This window comes from Dipodomys spectabilis, unplaced genomic scaffold (assembly GCF_019054845.1).
Source record: "Dipodomys spectabilis isolate Male_0828 unplaced genomic scaffold, ASM1905484v1 ptg000069l, whole genome shotgun sequence".
Taxonomy (NCBI): Eukaryota; Metazoa; Chordata; class Mammalia; order Rodentia; family Heteromyidae; genus Dipodomys; species Dipodomys spectabilis.
The window spans coordinates 353,266-377,085 of record NW_024870746.1 but is presented as its reverse complement, the minus strand read 5'-3'; the positions used below and the strand labels follow the sequence as shown (position 1 = coordinate 377,085).

General features: G+C 41.3%; 1 protein-coding gene across 3 annotated transcripts in view; it reads left to right on the top strand.

Annotated features, from left to right (window-relative positions):
* The window catches only part of LOC122109610 (nitric oxide synthase 1 adaptor protein), a 352,796-nt gene that overhangs the window by 73,255 nt on the left and 255,721 nt on the right, over nt 1-23,820 (top strand). For all 3 annotated transcript variants that reach the window (XM_042682103.1, XM_042682102.1, XM_042682104.1), the window contains exon 2: nt 15,452-15,523. In XM_042682103.1, coding sequence (XP_042538037.1) covers nt 15,452-15,523 — 72 coding nt within the window. The remainder of the gene's footprint in view (nt 1-15,451; nt 15,524-23,820) is intronic.

Here is a 23,820-nt window from a genome sequence, read left to right as displayed (position 1 = left end):
TTGTTGAAGTCGATTGGCCAAAATTTTGTTGAGAAGTTTCGCATCAGTGTTCATCAAAGAAATGGGTCTATAGTTCTCTTTCTTTGATGAGTCCCTACCTGGCTTTGGGATGAGGGTTATGATGGCTTCATAGAATGTGTTCGGTAGTGAGCTTTCTCTTTCAATTTCATTGAAGAGTTGGAGGAGAATTGGTGTGAGCTCTGCTTTGAAGGCCTTGTAAAATTCCGCTGTAAAACCATCTGGTCCTGGACTTTTCTTAGCTGGGAGGTCTCTTATTGCTGTTTCTATTTCAATGCTTGATATGGGCCTGTTAAGATAGTTTACCTCATCTTGGTTTAGTTTTGGCATGTCAATATTTGCTAGGAAGAGGTCCATTTCTGTCAAGTTCTCAAACTTATTAGCATAAAGTTTTGAGAAGTATTCCCTTATAATGTTCTGAATCTTGCTTGTTTCCGTGGTGATGTTTCCATTCTCATCTCTGAGTTTATTAATTTGGGTGTGTTCTCTTCTTTTTCTGATAAGATTTGCTAAGGGTCTGTCAATTTTGTTAATTTTTTCAAAGAACCAACTCTTTGTTTTGTTGATTCTTTCTATAGTTTTTTTGGATTCTAATTCATTTAATTCTGATTTAATTTTGATTATTTCTTTCCGTCTACTGGATTGGGGTTTATCTTGCTGCTCTTTTTCAAGGAGGTTTAGATGTGTCATTAAATTGTTAGTTTCAGATCTCTCCAATTTGTTGATGTAGGAGCTCAGAGCTATAAACTTGCCTCTGAGTACTGCCTTTGCTGTGTCCCAGAGGAGCTGGTATTTTGTGTGTTCATTTTTGTTGAATAGCATGAACATTTGAATTTCCTTTCTAATCTCTTCCATGACCCACTCATGATTCAGCAGTGTGTTGTTCAGCCTCCATGTGATACCGGACTTTCTTTGGTGGCTTTTGGTGTTGAGTTCTAACTTTATTCCCTTGTGGTCAGAGAGAATGCAAGGTATAACTTCAATGTTTCTGAATTTAGACAAGTTTGCTTTGTGGCCTAAAATGTGGTCTATTTTAGAAAACGTTCCATGTGCTGCTGAGAATAACGTGTATTCTGATGCTGCTGGGTGAAATGTTCGGTACATGTCTGTTAAGTCTAATTGATCTATGCAGCTGTTTAGATCTGCGGTTTCTCTGTTGAGTTTTTGCCGAGTTGATCTATCTAGTGGGGAGAGTGGTGTGTTAAAATCCTCAACGATTAATGTCTTTGGATCTATATGGGATTTGAGGGAAAGTAGTGTTTCTTTGATAAATTTGGGTGCTCCATTGTTTGGCGAATAGATATTTAGAATTGTAATATCCTCCTGAAGGAGAGATCCTTTAATTAGTATGTAGCGACCTTCTTTATCTCTTTTCATGAATTTTAATTTGAAGTCTATTTTATCTGATATTAGGATTGCAACTCCCGCCTGTTTATGCGGTCCGTTTGCTTGGTAGATTTTGTTCCAGCCTTTAACATTGAAAATGTGTTTGTTTTTATGGGCAAGATGTGACTCCTGCAGGCAGCAGATAGAAGGGTCTTGTTTTTTAATCCAACTAGACAGTCTATGTCGCTTAATTGGAGAGTTCAGTCCGTTAACATTAAGAGATAGGACTGAGAGGTATTTGGGAGTTCCTGCCATGTTATCTACCTTCTTGGGGGCTGCGAAAACTGGGTTCTTCCTATGGTTCTTGGATTCTCAGTTTGGGTGCAGTTTCTTGGCCTTTATTGAGGTCTTGTTGGTTTTCTATGTGTAGGACATCTTTAAGAATCTTTTGTAGGGCTGGTTTGGTGGAGATGTATTGTTTCAATTTTTCTTTGCTATGGAAGGTTTTTATTTGGCCTTCAGTTATGAAGGAGAGTTTAGCTGGGTACAGTATTCTTGGTTGATAGTTGTTTGTTTTTAGGGCATGGCATACATCATTCCAGGCTCTTCTTGCTTTGATTGTCTCTGCTGAGAAATCTGAGGTGATTCTAATTGGTTTCCCTTTATAAGTGATTACCCTTTTCTCCCTGACAGCTTTAAGGATCTTTTCCTTGTTCTGAGTTGATCCTGTGTGGATTATAATGTGACGGTGGGATGTCCTATTCTGGTCTGGTCTATTTGGGGTTCTAAAGGCTTCTTGTATCTGGACAGGCCTATCTTTTTGCATGTTTGGGAAGTTCTCTGCTAGGATCCTGTTAAACAGATTTCCTAGACCATTAACTTCTGTTTCTAGGTGTTCCTCTACACCCATTATCCTTAGATTAGGCCTTCTGATGGTGTCTTCCAGGTGTTGGATAGATCTATCATATTTCTTGGACTTGTCTTGGATGGTGTATGTTCTTTCTCTATAATATCTAGGCTGTCTTCAATCCCTGAGATTCGATCTTCTGCATGGTCTAACCTGCTGTCAAGACTCTTTACTTTGTTTTTTATCTCTTTTCCTTCTAGTTGGTCAGCTTTGATGGCTTCAAGTTCTTTGTTGAAGCTCTGTTTTAGGTCTTGTATGAATTTCTTTACTTCCTTAATTTGGTGTTCAGTGTTTGTCCTCAAATCACTTAGTTGATTGGTTATGGTTTCTTTGGGCTCCCATTCCTTCTGTTGGGTTCCATTCAGCATTCCCTTTGTGGTCTCCCTGACTTCCTTCAGCTCTTTGTTAATGGATTCCATGAATGCCTTTAGTGATCTTTGTGTGTTCTCTACCTGGTCTCTCAATTCCTGTATTACTCTTTGATTAGCTTCCTCCCGTTCGTGGGATTCCTGCAGATCTCTTTGAGTGTTCTCAGCCTGCTCACGCCATTCCTCCCTTTCTCTTTGAGTATTCTCAAGTTGTTCACGCAAATCCTGTATCAGTTTTTGAGTAGCTTCCTCACGCTTATGATATTCCTGTATAAACTTCTGGGATGCCTCCTCTCTCTCCCTATCACGCTCATACAGAGTCCTTTGTACGTTGTCAAACTTTTCATTTATCATGTTTGCCACCAGTGTTTGTAGAGCTGTTTGGGAACTCTCCTCTGGATTATTCATTATCTGTTCTAACCCCTGATTATCAGGATTGGGAATTGAGATACCCGAATTTGCCATTTTTCTTGTGTTTTTCCGGCTTACTCTGCCCATTTGAGATGAAGATAGCACCAGTTTTGTGCTAGAACACTATCTTAAGGCAACCATCAACCAAAGTTTGCATTTGTACAGTCAATAGTCTACAGATACAATCTAGTTCAACAGATACATCTATTCGACATCAAACAACTATATGTTAAAGAACTTCGAACCGCAGAGAAGAATTTGGAAAGCCAGAAATTGTTAGGGTTAGGAAGAGATGTGGGTAAAAAATAGGAATAGATTGGTGTGGGGAGGCACAGGGAGAGTTAACTATGTCCTAATCACAATGCAGGAAATAGGTTGGGTAGGATGTAAGTAGAGAGAGAGAGAAAAAGAAGAAAGGGAAATAGGAATGAAAAGAGACCAGAAAAAAAATAGAAACGTAAAAATTAATGTTATTTTAGAGATTAAAAGACCATCTATTTATAGAGGAATATGAATATGTTGAGAGAAAGGGAGGGACATAGAGGAGATGAGAAAAACTTTAAAAAAATGCTTAAAATATTGTATAGGTATAAAGTACTGCTATTAGTGAATTTAAGTCTCAGAGGTTTTGAATTGAGTAATAAGTTTGTGGATTAAGTGTGTACACAATGGGGGATAGGGTCTACTGGTTAACTACGGGTTTATCTGAGGATGTGCAGGACAAGAGTTAAGTCACATAAAGATGAACAAAGAGGAAAAGATGGAAAGGATAGGAAAGTGAGAAGAAAAGATCAGAAGTTCAGTAGAGCTAGAAAAAAAAACAAAAAGATAATTAAGAATGAAAGAAAAAGAGAAAGAAGACAAGAAAAGAAAAGAAAACACACATTCACGTATTCCTAAAATAAAGATTATAAGAGGAGAAAAAAAAAAGTTAATGGAAAACAATTATTTTTTCAGAAGAGGCAAAAATTAAAGATTAATAAAAGTTTTAGAAAAGCCAAAAAATTTTTTATATATATATAAGGTAACAAAAAACGAAAAAAAACAAAACAAGAAAAAGAAAAAAAGAAAAGAAGAAGAAGAAAAAAAAAAGTTCTTTGATTTTTTTTTTTTTTTTTTTTTGGGAGGGGTGGGAAGAGTCCTGTATCTCCCTTTTGTCTGTAACCAGAGTCTGGTTGGAGTCTCTGGTCAGCTTGAGGTCCTGTGGCTTGATTGGTTTCTTAAGTCAGTTTGTTGGAACAGGCAGGAAAATGCTCTGCTTTACCCAAGATTTTGAGATCCCCCTCCCAGGTTAGTTTACTGGGAGGGTGATCTGCTTTGAGAATCACAAAAGAGGGGGATGCAGTGATGAGGCTAGGTTCTGGGTAGAGTTGAGGCCTTTCAATGAACAGTAGCTTTTCCCTGGGGCTATTTTGTGAAAAAAAAACTCACAGCACCCAGCCTGGAGCCATTCTCAGGGTTTCTGTTTTTCAATTGATTGTGGTGGCTGCTAGAGGGAGGGGCAGCCTCTGGCTCTGGCCACCCAGAGAGGAGAGCCACTCCAGTGGCTGGTGCCTGAGCTGGGCGACCCCTCCCTGGATGGAACTGAGTCTGTGAGGTCACCTCGCCGCCAAGTTCCTGTGACCTGCCAAATGACTAGCTCTATTCCAAGGCCTGAGCTGGAGCTAGCCGCTCCTCCGAGCTTTGTCAGTATCCAAGATGGAGATCACCGGTGCTGGGGGGGGAGGGGTGGCCTTCCCTCCTCTGCTCCCAGAGGAGTGAGGAAGTGGGGCTTCTACTCACGCGGAGTCTTGGATCTCGGGTCGTCTCTGGTCTGCAAAGTGCAGGATGAAGTTGTCCGCTCCTTGTCGGTTCTTGCTGGTGTTGAGTAGAATCCGCTCGTCCGCTGCGTCTGGCTCCTTCGTCCCGGACTGCGTCTCAGGTATGCCTCCGCGGCGGTGGTCGCCGCTGCGACCCTGCCGCCGCAGCGGCAGCTGCTCAGATGTGTCTGCTTGGCTTCCCCTCTCTTGACTAACTCTCTGTCCTGTGATGGCACACTTGGTGTGATTCTCTGGCTTGGGACTGTTCACTGGAACTCTGAAACTGTTTTCTATGCAAGAGCTTGTTCAGATTCCAGCTTCTCCTCCGCCATCTTCCCGGAACTCCTCTATGTGCAATATTTTAGGAAAAATTCAGGAGAGTTTAAAAATACAGAAAATTTGATATTCAAATGGTGTCTATTGCCATTTGTTTGGAAATACAACTCATTTGTGGGGTTTCATTTAACATAGAGGTTAGGCTGACTGTTCTGTGGACCCCACAGCCCCAACTTCAGGAAGGTTTTCCTGGTTTTAACTCATTCATTCATAAGGGGATGAGGGCAAATGGAATGTATCCCCTGGGGATCCTGTGAACCAGTGTCACAGGTGGCCATTTCCTAGTGAAAAATGGTGAATGGGGGTGTCGGTCAGTTGTCTGTGTGGTCTGATGGTACTCTTTTCGCTTGTGCCATTTACCCCTTCCCTTCTCCTTCCTTTCCAACTGTGGAAGATAATATCTTGACTTCTTTTTATGAACTGTGACATTTTGCATCATTTTGCTTTGTGCAATTATTAGTCTATTGAATTTAAAGGGAGCTATAATAAAGCTACATATTGTGTAGCTTCAGGATCTAATTGGTGTACCAAGCATGAGCATAGTAATGTAAAGGACAACATTTCCTTAGGATTGCATATTTCTGAACTCTATCACTTTGATCATGGCAATTTTGATTCTTGTGACAGTTCGGACATGGAGATAGTATAGGTAATAGGTGTATTCCATGTATGAAATACATACTTAAAAGAAATTATTGTAAAGGTGATCTACAAAGGGGTTACAGTTACATAAGACAGGTATTGAGTGCATTTCTTTTTTTTTTTTGGTCGGTTGTGGGGCTTGAACTCTGGGATTAGGCGCTGTCCCTGTGCTCTTCAGCTCAAGGCGAGTGCTCTACCACTTGAGCCACAGCTCCACTTCCAGTTTTCTGGTGATTTATTGGAGATAAGAGTCTCACGGACTTTCCTGCCCGGGCTGGCTTTGAACTGTGATCCTCAGATCTCAGCCTCCTGAGTAGCTTGGATAATAGTCGTGAGCCACCTGCGCCTGGCTTGAGTACATTTCTTTATGAACAGTGTCACCCTCTTCCTCATTTTCTCCACATTTTTTCCCTCCTGGTCCTTCCAGCCTTCATTCCTTATGTACAATAAGAAACCCCTGTCCAGTATGATCCTGGGGCTGTCTCATTCCTTAATTCCCTCCAGTGCTTTTTTTGTCTTCAATAGTGTGACCGGCTTTTCTCTCTTTCAGTGACATTGCTCAGTTTCATTCATGAACATCTGCCATTCCCAAATTCTTTTGAATGAACCAAGTAAGAATTCATGTAAGCCTTCATGCCCCTCAGATTCCATCTTTTTAAACTTTATAACCATTTGGAAGTCTATGCACATCACAATCATTTCAATTTGAGTTTGCTGCAGTGAGCCAGGCCTCTGTGGGGCATTAGCTCATGTTGGTTCCATCACTCATTCCCTAGTAGAGTAACAGTGTGGCAGTACATACAAGGGGACCCACCCTGCTTCTTTCTGATTCTGCCCCTCATAGCTATGCTCCTATTGTTTCTGTGAGCCTCAAGTTTCCCCCTCTGTGAAAATGAAGGATTAGATCAAATGACATTGAAGGCTAGTTAATCACTGCTGGGGATCTGACTTCTCTATGTATTGTACATAGCTTCTTTCTTGTTTCCCTGGCTATATTATAGGTGATTTAGTTGTTGTACAGCTTCAGCCATGTTTCTCCCCACCATTTCATAAACTTTCTCCCTTTGCCATTTTTACCCATGGGATAAATAATCTGCTGTCCATGTCAGAACCACAGGTGGGCAGGCAGTACTTGGACCAGTAGAGTGCTGCCTGTCCAGGATGCTGACTTGGCTTCTGTCTCATACCTGCATCTGTGGCAGGAACTAGAAATTATCATCATAGAGATGAAGCTTTATTCAGGAGCTAACAGTTGAAATACCATAGCTGTTTTTTTTTTTTTTTCTGTCTCACTGTTTTATTTCTCTCTTCTTGCTGCATCTGTCAGATCATCATAATAAAGGGGAATAAGCAGGCCAACTCATCTAAGCTTTGACTAATGGATACTAAAAGAATTAAAAGACAGTTCCCAATGAGCATATGTGGATGGTTTGGTCCTAGCTCAGTCCCTTTTAGAGAATTGCATAATATTAGCATAATGACAAGTCATCACAATGATTTTGCACCCAGTCCCTTGATGTTGAGGAGGAGCAGAAAGGATTGTGCTGTGATCCCTGGCACATTCATCCCTGGCACACTGCTGATCAGTAGTGACACCGTGGTATTGGATGGCCTTCATATAGTACTTCTTTTTTCAGCTGGGCTGGGGAAGAGGAAAAAATCTAAGTGCCTCATTCTTCTTAGACTGGAAATAAATAAAGATGTGTGCAGCTGCACTTGAAGCATTTTGGAAGCTTTACTGGGGTGTGTGTGAGCAAGTAGTGGGGGAGGAGCTTGAGTCTTGATTGCCCTTGAGAGGACCTTGTTAAATGAATATCTGGGTACCTTATACCACAGCACCTAGAGAACACAAAGCAGGCCTCAGGGGTTGGAATGGAACACCCCCTGACAACTCTTCCTTTTTTCATTCCCTCCCCCAGAGCAGCTAGTGGGAGGGTCTTAGTGGGTGAGTTGTTGCATGCCCTGGAATCTGGGACTGTTCCTGCTGCAGTTAATGCTACTTTGTTCCATGCTAAATGAAGCGAGAACTTTCACCCAGGTCATATTGGTAATCCTGCTCAACAGGACATTCAGCAGGCAGGGAAGGACTTCCTCTTTGGAGCAGGAACACAGGCCTAGAGGAGTGGGGAGCTGGCTTCTCAAACTGCTTCTTCTGTGGACTGATGTGCCTTTGGCAGGGCACTGAACTGCGGAGGGCTCCAGTTCCCTCAGTGGATGTTTATCTTTCTCTGCTAAGCCTTGTTTAAAAGCTAAGAATATGGAATAAGAGGAAAAGGTCCCTGGTCTGTAGTGCTCCCAAATACTGAGGAAGACAGTAATTGTGTGAACGGAGCAGATGTCACTGTAAAGAACATGTTAGTTGCTGGGTCTAATATGCTTAGGTGATGTGTAAAAGAGTGAGTTGAATGTGCTGTGTGTAAGGTCTGCACAGGGACACCTCCCTATCTCTTGGCTAAGTTTCTGCCCAGTATCTGTTACCTAGGTAACTGGCAGATCTGGAAGCAGTCACTTTCCCCTCCAGTTAGGTCACATCCTGGGCCACCTCTGGTCACATGCCTCCCATCTGACCTTAGGAGGGTCCCAGACCCTGAGGTCATGTCCGGATCTAGTGTGGCCACACCTTTCCCCCACCTGGCCATACCTCTTCCTGTCCCTGGCCTACATAAGTCCTGGCCCAGGGGTGGGTCGCGCCCCCCCTCCCCTTCCTTTTTCAGCCTTGGCTCTCCACCATGCATGGCAGGCATAGCAGTTTGGTAAATAAATTTCTCCTGCCTGAATAGCGTGTGGTGTTCTCTTCATCAGCTACCTACTGAAACCTACCTGTTTAATATACCTTACACTGTTTATATCCCCTACCAGGACCTTTAAGTAATAAAGCATTTATTTCTTAAAGAATGAGTAGCTTTAGACAGAGTTTTTATCAGTGAGCATTTGTTAACTCTGGCAGGATACTCTACTGTGCAGAAATATTTCACATATGGTCCTAATTCTTTTAAAAACAACCCTAGATTCCTACAGTTTCTTTTGGATTTGAAATCCTCTGCCCCCGTGATTCTATGTATCTGGAAGGCATTAGGACAGAGGATAGGTTAGGGGACTCACTGAGCTGGGCATGTCACAGCTGGTGGTTTTGCAATGTAAGCATGCTGCCAGATTTCTTAATGCTTATGTATGTATTAGATACAGGACAGTGTGGCCAGGATACCACAGGACAATGAGCAATGTATAGGACAGAAACCAGACCTGGCTTAGGAGCCCAAGGGACAGTTATAGGAAGAACATAGCATTAGAACTGAGCAGGTTTCAGAGAGGAGAGAACAGCTGGGAATACAGCAGTGCCAGGACCTTTGTGTGATGCCATTTTATGAGGACCTATCTGTCCTGGAATTCTTTCTGAAGAATAGTTAGTGGAGTTTTAATAGAACCTTTACAGGAGATTTGGAATCCTCTGCTGAATAATGTTGTCCTGTCCTGTAAGAAGGTAACATTGCTCTTAACTCCTAATATACTCTCCTGAGGTTCACTCCCTAGGCTGTCAGAATGAGCTTTTTGCCTGAGCTGTAGCCAACTTGCTGCCCATGTGGGATGAGCTGCCAGGTGGAAACCAGCTGTCTTCCTCTCTTGTTAGAGGCTATTACCCTCCAGTCTCTGCCTGCTTGTAGTCTTTTCAGCACCTTCAAAGCTATTCATTCCTATTTCACGAATAGATTTTATTTTTTAAAAGCACTTTTAGATTTACAGAAAAATTAACCTCTTGTGTCAGTTTGGTTACAGTTGATTAACAATGTTGATACATTGTTGTTGACCAAATTCTTCACTTACTATGTTTCCCTCTCTGTGAAATACATTGGTTACAAACTTTTTTAGCACTACTTTATTCAGAGTTTCCATTTGTTATTTGTGGGAAGCTTACTAATACTAATTAGTCCTGCCTTATCAGAAGCAGAATCATCTGGTGCATTTCCTTGTTTTATTACTATATATTGATTATACAAAATAAATACTTTTATGATACTTCCACAATGCATACAATAAACTTTTATTATATTCACCTCTCTTATTACTTTCTTACTTGCTCCCCCATTCCCTTTTACATCCTTAACAGTCTCCCTTTCTTGTCCATCTTCCTCTCCATCCCCCATGCACATCCCAAGTATGAGAGAAAACATGTGGGAGCTTGTCTTTGTGGTACTGGCTTATTTCACTCAGCATGCTGATTGTAAGGTATATTAAACAGGTAGGTTTCATTAGGTAGCTGATGAAAAGAACACCACACGCTATTCCGGCAGGAGAAGTTTATTTACCAAACTACTGTGCCTGCCCTGCATGGCGGAGAGGCATGGCTGAAAAGGAAAAGGGGCAACCCACCCCTGGGCCAGGACTTATGTAGGCCAGGGACAGGAAGAGGTGTGGCTAGGTGGGGGAAAGGGGTGGCCACACTGGATCGGGACAGGACCTCAGGGTCTGGGACCCTCCTAAGGTCAGATGGGAGGCATGTGACTAGAGGTGGCCCAGGATGTGACCTAACTGGAGGGGAAAGTGACTGCTTCCAGATCTGCCAGTTACCTAGATAACAGATACTGGGCAGAAACTTAGCCAAGAGGTAGGGAGGTGTCTTTGTACAGACCTTACACTGATTTCTAGTTATGTCAATTTTATTCTTTTTAAAAATAATTGAGTAAAATATATACAAAGTTTTCTTTATCTGTTAGGGGGCACATGGGCTGATTCTGTAAGTTACTTTGAATACTGCTGCTATAAACATGATTGGAAGGTGTCTCCATAGTAAACCAACTTTAATTCTGTTGAGTATAGATTCAAGAAGTAGTATTGCATGTTCTATTTTGAATATTTTGACTTTCCATGCTGATTTCCATAATAGCTAGACTAATATTCCCATCAGTGGTGAGTAAATGTTCTTCCTCTCCATCTTGATGATACCATTCTGTCTAATTGCAGTGTTATTTTGATTTGCATCTCCTTGATGGTTAATAATATTGAACATTTTTTTCACTTATATCATTGGCCATGTGTACTTCTTCATTTGGAAAGTGTCTGTTCAGTTTCACTGCCCAGTTATTGATTGGATGGATCATTTGCTTTTATGTTGCTTAGTTTTTGGGTCTTTATATTCTAGATATTATATTCTGTCAGATGAATATCTTAGCAAAGATTCTCTCTAGAGTGCCCCTTCATCCTTTATGGTATCTTTTGCTGTGCAGAAGCTTTTATTTTTGTGCCGGTCCTAGGGCTTGAACTCAGGGTCTGCATGGTGTCCCTAAACCTCTTCCTGCTCAAGGCTAGCACTTCTTCCACAGCTCTACTTCTGGTTTTTTGGTGAATAATTGGAGATAAGAATCTTGTGGACTTTCCTATTAGGGCTAGCTTCAAACCTTGATCCTCAGATCTCAGCCTCTTGAGGGCTGAGTAGCTAAGATTATAGGCATGTGCCTATAATTTTTTAGACAAGGTCTTGCTTTTGAACCCAAGATTGCAGGGTAGTTTGAACCTGAGATCTTCCCGCCTCTGCTTTAGTGCTGGAATTACTGAGGGTGCCAACACATTCACCCCATGCTACAGATTATGATTATCATATTTGGAGCAGATGGAAGGCAGTGAAGGTAGGAGATACTCAAAACAAGATGATGAAGTGATCTGAGTTGATTTGTACTTTAAAAGAGAATGGGCCAGACAGGGCCACAAATCAAAGGAATGGTTGAGTCAGGTGAGGAGGCTTGGGTCAGTTGGTGGCAGTGTAAACACTGAAGTGGAGGGGAGAGAGTTGACAGGTCCTAGTCACTGGTAAACTGTACAGATTAAGGAAAAAGTCCTTTGTGAGTGGAGCCGAAGTTTTCAGGCTTGAAGGACAGGTGGGTATACTATGCTGGGAGCTGTTAATCTGGATGAACAGTAAGGGAGGTGATAATGAGGGATGGAAGGAAGGGGGATGAAAGGAGAGATAAATTTCTGCTTGGGAAATTATTCTTCTAATTCCTGGGACTGTACCAATCCAGCTTCTAGAAGGCCTAGGAAGCCAGTATCCAGCAGTTAAGTCAAATGTCATTTCTCAGTGGTTACCTATCCCATACAGTATCAGCCTCTGATTGAAGGCAGGGAAGTAGGAATTGATAGAAACCTTATCTCTCTTGGTTGGCTGATCAGCTCCAGGATGAGGTTCAGGTTGGAAGACAACTTTCCAGTCGAGACTGGGTCACCGCCAGCCTGGGTTCGGTCTACCTTGGAAATGAAGCAAGCTTGACCACTGAAGGAGAGAGGTTGGAAGGACCACCGTGCAGTGAGACGTCTTGTTTTGGACAGCCTCTCACCTTTTAATCAAGACAGAGGTTCAGAGACAGATGGATGCTTTAGCTATAGAGATGGCAATAGGTGCCCAGATGCTGTTTTTATGTTGGAGTTATATGTATAAATAATGTCTTCAGTTTCCACACCCCTGGATTTTACCCTAAGGGCTTGTCTTCCTGACTCTTCCTCCATTTGCCAGACACTATGTTTCTCTTTTTGATGCATATTATTATTTTATTTATTTATTTTTGGGTCGGTTGTGGGGCTTGAACTATGGGGCTGGGTGCTTTCCCTGAGCTTTTCAGCTCAAGGCTAGCACTCTACCATTTGAGCAACTGTACCACTTCTGGTTTTCTGAGTGGTTAATTGGAGATAAGAATCTCATAGACTTTCCTGACCAGGCTGACTTGGAACCACAGTTCTCAGATCTTAGCCTCCTGAGTAGCTAGGATTACAGGCACAAGCCACTAGTGCCTGGCTGTGATGCGTATTATTAATGAAGACATTTAGCTTTTATTTGGGAGATGTGGGCCTGAATTCTACTTAGAATATCTTTTAAGCTGGGCAGTGGTGGTTCAAGCCCCATGACCAAAAAATAAATAAATAAAGAATATCTTTTAAATCCTCTGGATGACCCTTAGGAATAACTCAGCAGGGATGGATTATTTGCTGCAGACACATTCTTAGTAAAGCAGATACAAGGTTTTCCTCATATGATTGGGAAGGAAGAGGAGTGTATGTTCTGTGTTAGTAGGTGGGCAGTATGGTGAGTGTGTGGCATTCAAGGTATGTGAGCATATGTGCACAGCAATTGTGTGTATGTGTGTGGAGGTATGTGGTGTGTATGCACACAGGGTGATGATGCTAGATGTCCACCATGAGATTCTTCACATACACGTGTCTGTCCAGGAAACCTTGTCAGATACTAAAAAGTCCCTCTGCTCTCTGTCTGTTGTTTCTGTACCTCTTGTACCTGCTTTCCTACTGCTTCAGTTTCTCAGTCTTCTCAGAGCCTTCCCGTAAGGAGGGAGAGATGGGCTATGATTGGGTAGCAGGGTAGCGGTAGATTTCATGTGGGTGTCTGTTCAGATTCTGATAGATCTTACTGGGCTGGCAGGGATCAGTCAGTGTGGGAGGAGTACATAGTTATCTCCTCCCTTCCTCCATAGCCATCTCTGTAATGGCTGACCTTGCTCTGGCCTGAGGTCCTGGTTTTCATGTTAGTGGGAAGAACATGAGCTTCACTACATGGAGTTCAGAACAAGGAGATGTTAGCTGTGCAGCATCTGGGGGAGGAAGCCTGGAAACTCTCCTGGGTTGGAGGACCTTTGCAGCTGGGCGATCATGAACTGAGCCCTTGTGTCATTCATGGCTGTGTGGGTCAGTACCATATAGACATCCTCTAACCTCAGCCACACTCAGCAGAGAGAAGTATCAGCCACAAATGAATCTGACCTCATTATACAATCAGGGTCTTCATTGACTTGAATGCATTGTGAGGTCCTTCATCAATTTTCAGGGACTCCTCATGTGCTATGGTAGGGCTGTCCCCAAGACAAGTAGACACATTGCAGAGTTTTCAATTCTCACCAGCTACTTTACCAGAAGTGTTTGAACACACACCCTGCCAATCAATTCTAGGGAAATCTGTTTGCAATGTGGAGTTTGTGCACAAACTGGCCCTCACCAGGGCCATTTAACTTTTTGGAAAACTTTCATTTCCCATAACCACAGGAACTACCTTTGCTGCACAGGTGACTGTGCTGTTATCTTCTGTTAAGGCAGTGTTTGCTTGGGTACCTGTTTGATGTGATTTGCGTATAAACAGGAAAAGCAAATTCCATTGGGTCCCTGTGTAATGGAATGATCATGGACATTAAAATGGCATGGTATATATAAAGAAGCCAATATCATATGTGCTTAACAAATACTGGGTGTCCTCCACCCCTCTTGTTCTAAAATGGTATAATATTCAGAGATTATCTATGCTTCTTTGGTCTACCAATCTTGCTTCTAGAAATCCAGCCTAATTAGGAGTCCAGAACTACTGTGCTAAGCTCAATGATGTGCAGGTGAGGTGGTTCATGGAAGCCCAGCAACCTAGTATTGTCTGTTGATAGAGGAGTCATGACAAACAATGTGATAGAGCTATCTCTGTTGGCATAGAAAGATTCTCGAGTTGCATTTAAAGTCAGAAAACCAAGTAATTTTTAAAAATATAGAGCAGATCATCACTATGTGTATGCATATGTGTCTATCAGTGCTCAGAAAGAGGTGTTCATTGAACTGTTGAGAGTAGGAGTTTCTTCATTTTGCTTTGAATATTTATGCACTATGTGAATAGTTGTTAACAGAAAAGTACTTATATATTAAATAGTAACCTATATGTAATTTGTCCTTTATAAATTTTTAAAAAATTTTGCTTGGCACCAGTGGCTCATGCCTGTAATCCTAGCTAATAATCAGGAGGCTGAGATCTAAGGACTGAGGTTTGAAGGTAGCCTTGGCAGGAAAGTCCATGACACTTTATTTCCAATTAACCACCAAAAGTGCAGCTGTGGCTCAGTGGTAAAGCACTAGCTTTAAGCAAAAATGCCAGGGACAGGGCTGGGAAGGTGGCTCAGTGGTAGAGCACTTGCCTTGCATGCTCAAGGCCCTGGGTTCGATTCCTCAGCACCACATAAGCAAAAAGAAAAAAGCCGGAAGTGGTGCTGTGGCTCAAGTGGTAGAGCGCTAGCCTTGAGCTGAAGACCTGAGGGACAGCACCCAGGCCCAGAGTTCAGGCCCCACGACTAGACCACCCCCCAAAAAAAATGCCAAGGACAGTGCCCAGACTCTTAAGCTCAAACCCCAGGACTGGCATGCATTATTTTAAGTAGTTGTACAAAAGGGTTTCAATTAAACAAGACAAATAATGAGAACAATTCTTCTTGATCACTTTTACCCCTTCCATCATGTAGTTTGGTTTTGAAATTGGTGTGTGTGTGTGTGTGTGTGTGTGTGTGTGTGTGTCTGTGGGTCTATGTGTCTGTGTGTCTTGGTGTGTATGTGTATGAAGAAGCCTGCTTAGTTAAACACAGTGCTCATTGTTCTGTTGCATCTCTGGTTAAGAGCAAAATGAAAAAAGAAGCAGTAATTTCTGGTCAGCTTCCTCTCCTTCTCCCCCAGCCCCCTCCCTCCTCCCGTGTTCAGAACACCCATTTGGCTTTAAATTTTCTTGTTTGTAAAATGGGTGGCAAACTGAGTGACTTCCACAGGTCCTCCCCCACTACTATTCTGAGGTTGGGGACTCTTCCCTCTCCCTCTTTTCTTCTCACTGTGCCTTTGCTTTCCCCCCACAGTATGTAGGAAGCCTAGATGTGCCAAGACCCAACAGCAGGGTGGAGATTGTTGCTGCCATGCGCCGGATACGGGTGAGTATAGCACAGGTGTGTGTCTGTGTGTGTGTGTGTGTAGCTGGACTTCAAGCATCCTAGTTGCTATACTAGGATTCAAGGATCTCCTTTTAGAAGTACTGAAGGTGCTAGGTTGGTTGGCAGAACTCTTTGTAAGCCTGGGATATTGTTTGTGTATGTGGCCCAGTATGTATTTTGAATTGGGTTGTTGGTCTTGATTATATGACCCAGGTTAAAATGGATGTGATGGCTGAGGGTAAGTAACATCCTTCTTTTTTTGTGGCCTGCAACTCCACAACCTGAGATACTGGGTTAGCCAATTAGTGAAGGAGAATGGTAAAGTATTACTTTCATGCTAAGATTTTAAGGGAAAAGCTTTAGAAATGAATGAGCTGATAATTGACTGAAAACATTTAACAAGTAGGTAATTTGTTGTGGTATAGAATATAAAATGTACCTGAAAATTAAAAAGTAAATGTGAGCTTTGAACAAAATTTTCTTGGTTGGTTGCTTTAGTGTCTCTGGGAGTTTGTGTGTATTCTCCTCTACTGTCTTACATAGTCTAGAACTAGAGTTTGGTATACATTGCCATCATTTGGCTTTTTACATGGTACGCAGAGCAGAGCTTGGACAGAAATAAATTGTCTTCTGACAACTATGAAAGAATCTGTGTACTATACAAGATCTGTATCTTTAAAGGCTTGGGACTGGTCAAATAGGTTGTAATTGGTTTTCAGAGAGAATTAATGTGAGAGGTTGGCTGGATTGATTATTTCCAAATAAATCCTGGTTGGGGCTCATTGTGCCTTGTCTTAGAGAATAACCTATTCACTTAACATGGAAAGTACATAACTGATGTTGGGAACAAAATAAGCAAGGTTTTTTTTGAGGTTTGCTATTTTGAGCCTACTAAAATAATCTTTCTAGTGACTTGATTGTCTCAATCTTTGACACCTTTGTATTCATTACATTGAATTTATTAACTACAATCATATTATTTGTAACATAGGAAATATACTAGGTAACAACTAGCTTCAAAGCTCTTTATGTGAATAATTGTAGTTAATGGTCACAGTAAACTGTATTACAGGGGATCATGTATGTTACCCTTATTTTCTAGAATAACCTATAGTCCAGAGAGGTATAATGAGGAGTTACAATAAGAGGGGACAAGCATGTTGCCTGAATTTGTTTCCCCACATGGCCTCCTTGAAGCATGTAACCACTTTTCTCACCCTTTTGATACTAAGCTTGAGACTGTATTTTTTACTCTCTTCTCCCTTTTCTTTTCCTTTTAGCTCTGATAGAGCACAGAGGCCATGACTGGGAATATTACGGTATTAAGATGGGCTGCTGCTGTGATAATAAGGACCTGGAGTTGGAGCAGAAATGTCATTGGGATGCTTCTTTTATTTTGATGGTACTTGCATTTGAACTTAGGTCTGAGTGCTCATTCAGCTTGCTTGCTTGACTGTCACTCTACTACCTGAACTACTCCTCCACCCCAGCTTTTTGTTTGGTTATTTTGGAGACAGAGTCTCATGAACTGTTCTGCATGTGTAGTCTTTGAACTGTGATTCTCTGAATCTCAGCTTCCTCAGTAGCTAGGATTATAGGCATGAACCACCTGAAGCTGGCTGAAGTGTTTCTTTATGTATGACTGAGAGATAGGGAATATATTGTTGCTAATATCACAATTGTTTTGAAAGTAACATCTCTATGAATAGAAGCTATGATGTTAAGAGCTACATATGTGTCAGGTGCTTTGTTAGGTATTTTAATATTGACATTTACAGCTCCTTAAGTCTATGAGGGGATATTACTATTACATTTATAGGTGGGACATGGAACCATGGGCAGGTTGGGTAATTCAGGTCAAGTTACTGTTAGCAGGCAGAGTTGGGGGTTCATACTCTGGCCTGTGCTGTTCTTTGTAGCCTTGGTGAAGGCTCTTTGTGATGCTCAAGTTATAATCCCATTTGGGGAACAAAATAAAATACTAGGGCATAACTCCTCCCCAGAAGGGAGCTGGTGACAGAAACTCAACTTTGTAGAATGAGCAGAGGTATGGGAAAATATCATCTAGAAGCAGGTGAGGCATGGACTGAGGATTTGGAGGCATTTGGGGGCATTTGGGCCCCCGTCTCCTTTCCCCTTATCACCTGCCAACCCTTGCAGCCCATATGCTTCTTTCTGTAGCCCCCTTCCTGGGAGCTACATCTAACACTTAATGAGCAGCGCATTAAATTAGAGGGAGAAATTAATTGGTCAGAAAGCTGTTTGGTCTGGCTGTCCAGTCTTTGTTTAGACTGGCCACCATTAATAGCAAGCACTCTGATTGTGTGTCTTACCCCCAACCCCACAATTCTCTGCTAAGACAAGGCTGTTATTTTCTTCTTTTTTTCTTTCCCTTTCAAAAGCTGTTTGGGCTATAATTACAGCTGTCAAGAACTAGGGAATGGAATTTCTGTATAAAAGATTTTAACTGGCATTGTCCTTTTATGTCGAACAGTGCCAGGCTAACATTGGACAGGACACTGTGAGTTTTGGTTACTGAGTGCCCTTGTGGGCTCAGAAGCCACAACCCTCAGAACTTGGCCAGAGCAATGTATAGCCCAAGTAGTGGAGATAAAGGCCATAAACTTGTGTGTGCTTTGCCAAGTTTTTTTAGATGTGTACCTTCTGTGTCTCTCTGAAGCATTCAGCTGCCATATGGCAGAAAAGACCACCTCTTTTAGCCAAAGAGGAAGCACTCAGAAGGCTAAAGACTCTGCTGGAGGATGTTCATGTTTCTCCTTAGAGTTGGCCCTGGAAGGCGAATGGATTCTTGTGCTTGTCCCAGCCCCATGTCCCACTATGGACTCAGATGAATATACAGACTTCAGTGACTGGCACTCTTCTCCTTTTGATTTCTCATTTGTTCTCTCATATTCCTCCTACTCCTCCCCCCTTCCCCCAGGCCCTGAGTTCAAGCTCCACAGCTGACAGACAATTTTTTTAAAAAAATTATCTTTAAGTTGTTGTACAAAGGAGTTACCATTCAGCACATCAGTTATGAGTCTTCCTTCTCAATGCTGGGTACCCTATTCCTGCTAGACCATATCTTCTTTATGAATTCATATAGTCATGTGCATTTGGGATGTTTCTACCTCTTGGCTATTGTGAACGGTGTTGATATTATTTATTTACAAATATTATTTGAGGTCTGGTTTCAGTTTTCTGATATGTACCCAGAAATGGGATTATTTGATCATATGGTTTAAAAAATATTATTTTGTACAGGGTTAAACTATGTTGGTCTCAAACTTATGGACCGAAGTGAATCTCATGCCTTAGCCTGCTGAGTATCTTGGATTTTAGGTACATACTGCAATACCTGGAAGTAGTTCTGTTTTTGAGAAACCTCTAAACTGTTTTCATGATGGCTACCACTTCATCTTTCCATGAACAACATACAGTAATATGTGTGAGGTATACCCTCTTATTAGGGAAAGGACAAGAAATTAAGATGGTATATAACTTGAAAGTCATACTCAGTTTGGGAGAGGTAGGAAGATTTTCTGGAGATACTGAGAGCTGCAGTCCGTGATCAGTATGTTACATAGCCAGATGCCTCTTGAGATGGGGGTTATCACAGTTCAGGGAGGTCTGCTGTGAACACTTTATATCATAGTTGACTTTGAACCTTTAGTACCTAATATGGAACCTGAACAGCCCAGGGTCTTCACTTTCAAACATTAACACCAACTACTGTCATTTTTCACATTATAGCCTCTTTAGGAAGGCTATGCTGTGTAGTCAAGAGAGCTCTCAATGAGGAATAATGAAAGCTGGATTCCAGTCTTCTTCTCGACTTAATGTCTGACTTTGGCAAGGCATCCACCTGCATTGATCTCCATTTTCTCATTTATAAAAGAGAGCAAATGATAACTTCTCCTTTCTCTCTGGTACTATTGTTATATCTAGGATAATATCTGAAAAAATGCTTTATAAACCATGAAGGGCTATTTATGTTCATTGCTATCCTTTTTATACCTTCCTTTGAATTTTAACGTATTCCATGAAGGTGGATAAATATACTGAGAGATAGAATCTGCTGCATCTTATTCCTTTTAATAACCAACATCTTCTTTTGGGTTTCAATGCATATCCCCATCCTAGGTGCCTCCGCTCCTGTGCAGATTGTCTTGTCCTCTCATGTCTTGAACACAACACATTCATTCCTTGGTGGCATGAATGCAACTGTGATGCTAGTCCAGTACATGTCCTTAGTCTCTTGGGTGTCTCCTTTGCCTGTGGGCCCTGAACACTCTTGACCCCTGAACACTCTTGACCCCATTGCAATTAGCTTCCAAAATAATCTAGTAGGGAAATCAAAGTTACCTAATTAATACTTCATTGATTTCTCAGTGTGGCTGTTCAGAAGTATTGTTAGTCAGTGGCCTTGAATGGAATGATCTGGTCATCTGGAACTGGTCATGTCTTCTTCTCCCTATAACTACTGCCCAGTATTGTCAACCCTTCCAGAAATTTATCTCCAGGGAAATGAACATATAGAAGAACATAAAAGGCACTGGGTGCTTCCCTTGGGAGGACATGATTCAAATACTCCTGGGAACGCATCCCTGGATGAGTTGGTGACTTGAATTCTGGGTCCTCATATGTTTTCTTCTCCTCTATCAACAGTGTGACTCTGCATGGTTTTCATGCATTTAACTAAAAAAAAAAATCCATGTTTTATATCCTTTATGGATAAAAAAGATATGGAGTCTCTCCATACCTTGTATAACATTCTCCCTGAGTGAATTACCTCAGTCAGCACCCTTCACTCCTTTCTTACTAATTATTCTTTTTTTTGTAAGTTCTGAGTTGATGGATCTATCCTTGAGCAGTTGAAGTTGAACCCACTATCCCTTCATTGTGTTAATGTGGCCTTGTTGATTTCCTATACTGTTGTAACAGATCACCACAAACCTTGGGTTTTAAACAACTGGGCTGAAGTCAAGAGGTTGGCAAGGCTATTTTCCTGCTGGAGGCTCTGAGACTCTGTCCCTTTGCTGTTCCTGCTCCTAGAGGCTACTGGAATTCCTTGACTCATATCTATCTGTCTTCCATCTTCAAAGCCAGCAGTTATGTCAATTTGGCCTCTGTTTCTTGTCCTTGTATCTCCTCTGATTCTCCTGACTCTTCTTTTCAATTATATAGAAACTTATAAATGCCTCCTCCCATCTCCCTTTTCTCCTAATAACTCAGGATAATTTCCCCTCCAGGACCCTTAATTTAATCACACCTGCAAGTGATTATTGTTATGTAAAACAATACATTTAGATATTTCAAAGATCTAGGCAATAGACCCCTTTAGAGGCCTTCATTCCTCTGATCACAGTGGTTAGAGGATCAGGCTCCTAACAGGCACTAGTCTACTCTCACACAAGTTGCTTCATTATGGAGATGAGGAAGAACTGAGTTTCAGTTCCTATTTTTTCTGTTTACTGGTCAATGAATTTGAACAAAGTCCGTATGCATAAGTCTTTGTTTAGTCATCAGTGAAATTGAGATAATATCTTTTTGGCAGATGGATTTTACAGATACATGTGATTTTACATTACATGGATTTTACAGTTAGCAAACTTTGACTGAAACACCTGGCACATGAACTACACTGTAACTAGTAGATCCTCTGCCTCCTTTTTAATTACTGTCTATATGGCAAGGGCAGTGGCATCAGGAGACCATGCAGGTTGGCTGCCAGCAAGCATAAGTACTTGATAAATGTCAGCTATTAGTAAAGTCATAAATCTGTTTACTACCCTCATTTGATTTCATTTGCTTTAGCTGTGATTGTCTTCATATTTACATGTGTGGGCATCATGTAGTTCTTTAATAATCATTGTGTCCTAAAAAAAATGAGGAGGAAAGTTCTTAATGAGTATGTAATAACTTCCCACAAGGTGAAGTAGTTGGAATTCCCATAGTTGGAAGAAAGGGAGGTGGCAGAAAAGTGTGAGTCAGCACATGACAGAGACACTGTAGACAGGGCCAGTCCATAGCCACACCCCTGGCATGGCCATTTAAGTTTCTTGTGGATGGTGTATGTTCTGGTTACTTTCAGTATCTCTTATAATTGGCTGACATGTTTAATCACTTTTTCTTGCTGTGGCAAATACCTGAGAGAAACAACTCAAACTCAAGGTTGCAGAGGTTTTAGTCCGTTGGTTTCGTTGCTTTTAGGCCCATCACAAGGCAGAAACATCATGCAGGAAGGCTATAGAGGAGGAGAGCTGTACACTTAATGGCAGCTAGGAGGCAGAGAGACAGAAAGACTAAGGATGAGGCATATCCTTCAAAGACCCACCCGTGACTTACTTCCAAGTAGGCATCAAGTCCTAAAGCCCAGTCAGCTATGAATTCATCAATAGATTAACATCCTCATGATCCAGTCACCTATCATTAGTGCCACCAGCATGGAAATAAGCCTTAAACAAAGTCTTTTTAGGTGATATTTCATCTTTATACCAAAACATTTGGTACTTGTGCCATCCTGATGGATGACAGATCTGAGAATCACTCCTGAGTATTCTTTACTGGACTCAAAAGAACTCAGGTAAGGTAGTCATTGTATATGCCTTCTGAGATCTGTAATACAATTTCTGTTTAAATTACATGTTTTTTCTGACATGGATATTTTGTTTGAATTTATTGGTTGTATAATTTGTGTTTGACTTATAAATTTGTATAAGCAGTTTTTATCTACTTTATGCTTTACATATTTAAATAATGTTATAATTTGCCAATTTTGGAGGGGCAACTTTATTGGGATATAATTAACATTCCATACAATTTCAGCATTTAAAATATACTTTTGTGTATATTCATTGCTACCCAGCCACCACTATGATCAATTTTAGAGCATTTTCATTATCTCAAAAAGAAATTCTGCTCCTTAATTTTTTTTTTTTTTTTTTTGGTGCTAGATGTGGAACCCAGGGCCTCACACATTGTAGGCAAGCTCTCTGCCACTGAGTTAGATCCCAGCTACCTTTGGACCTTGACCGTATCATTTCTCAATCACCCAAGGACCCTAGCTTCAGGAAACCGCTAATTTACTTTCTGTATGGATTTGCCTATTTTGGACATTTAGTGTTAATGACCTTGTATAATATGTGTCTTGCTTCTTTCATCTAGTGTAATGTTTTCAAGGGTCATCTGTGTTGTGGCATACATTAGTACTTACATATTTTTATTACTGAATAATATTCCATAGCTTGGATAGATGATACATTATTCATTCAAACACTGGGTATTTGCTGCCACTTGTTTTGAAATATATCAAGCAGTGAGTGATGGGGTAGTTACAACTTCCTCTCAGCAAAAGGAAATATTTTTGTTTTCAGGGACACAGGGGCAAGGAATTCTCATCAGTGTGCACTGATAGCAGATTTTTTTCCTCCTAATTTTTCCCTGACTCATTAAAAAAAGTATGTCATTCATTTTTGAGCCAATATTGTTTTAGAATCTGGAGATGCATCAACCTGAAAAAAGTTCCTGTGTGCAGGAAGCCTCAATTCTGGTGGTTGGGAAGGAATAAAGGAAGAAACTGTAAATATGTAAAATTCTCTGTAGAATGGTGAGGCTAGCCATTGTCAGGAGGTAGGTGGTGGCTTCTATTTTATATGGACTATTGGGGAAGGAATCCATGTTGCAGAGACATGTGAGTCTCTAGAGTTGTGAATGCAAGGAGGGAGCAGGCTGAGGAACCATTAACTACAAAGGCCCTGGAGCAAGAATGTGTTTTGCAGGTTCAAGAAATTGCAGAAAGCCACTGAGAGTGATGTATGAGCCTGAGACAGATGGAAGGTTATTTGTAGGAATTTATTTCCAGGAATTACAACTTAGGAGAATCTGATTGACTATCTACTGAATACCTGACTACTCATAAGCACATTTATCTTTCCTTGCATTCGAACCAGACTGAAAAGTTGCTCAGTATGAGGAATTTGGCTCTGCTCCTGAGGTGAGTGATTCAGAAATGTGTTTTAAACTGGGACAGAGCTGCTTAATAACCCAGAGTTTTCAAAGGCAAAAGCTCACTTGCTTTGAAATATGGTGCTTGAGAACCATTTGTACTCAAGAGGAATATTATGTCTCTTTGGATATTGCCACGTTCAGTCCACAGTGGCTTGCACTGACCACTTAATACTTGAGAACTCCTTCTTTTTATTTTTCTTTACTCTTTTTCTTTTTCTTGCTCAGGTTAGTCTCAAACTCCTGAGCTCAAGTGATCCTGTGCAGCAGTTTTTTGAGTAGCTGAATCT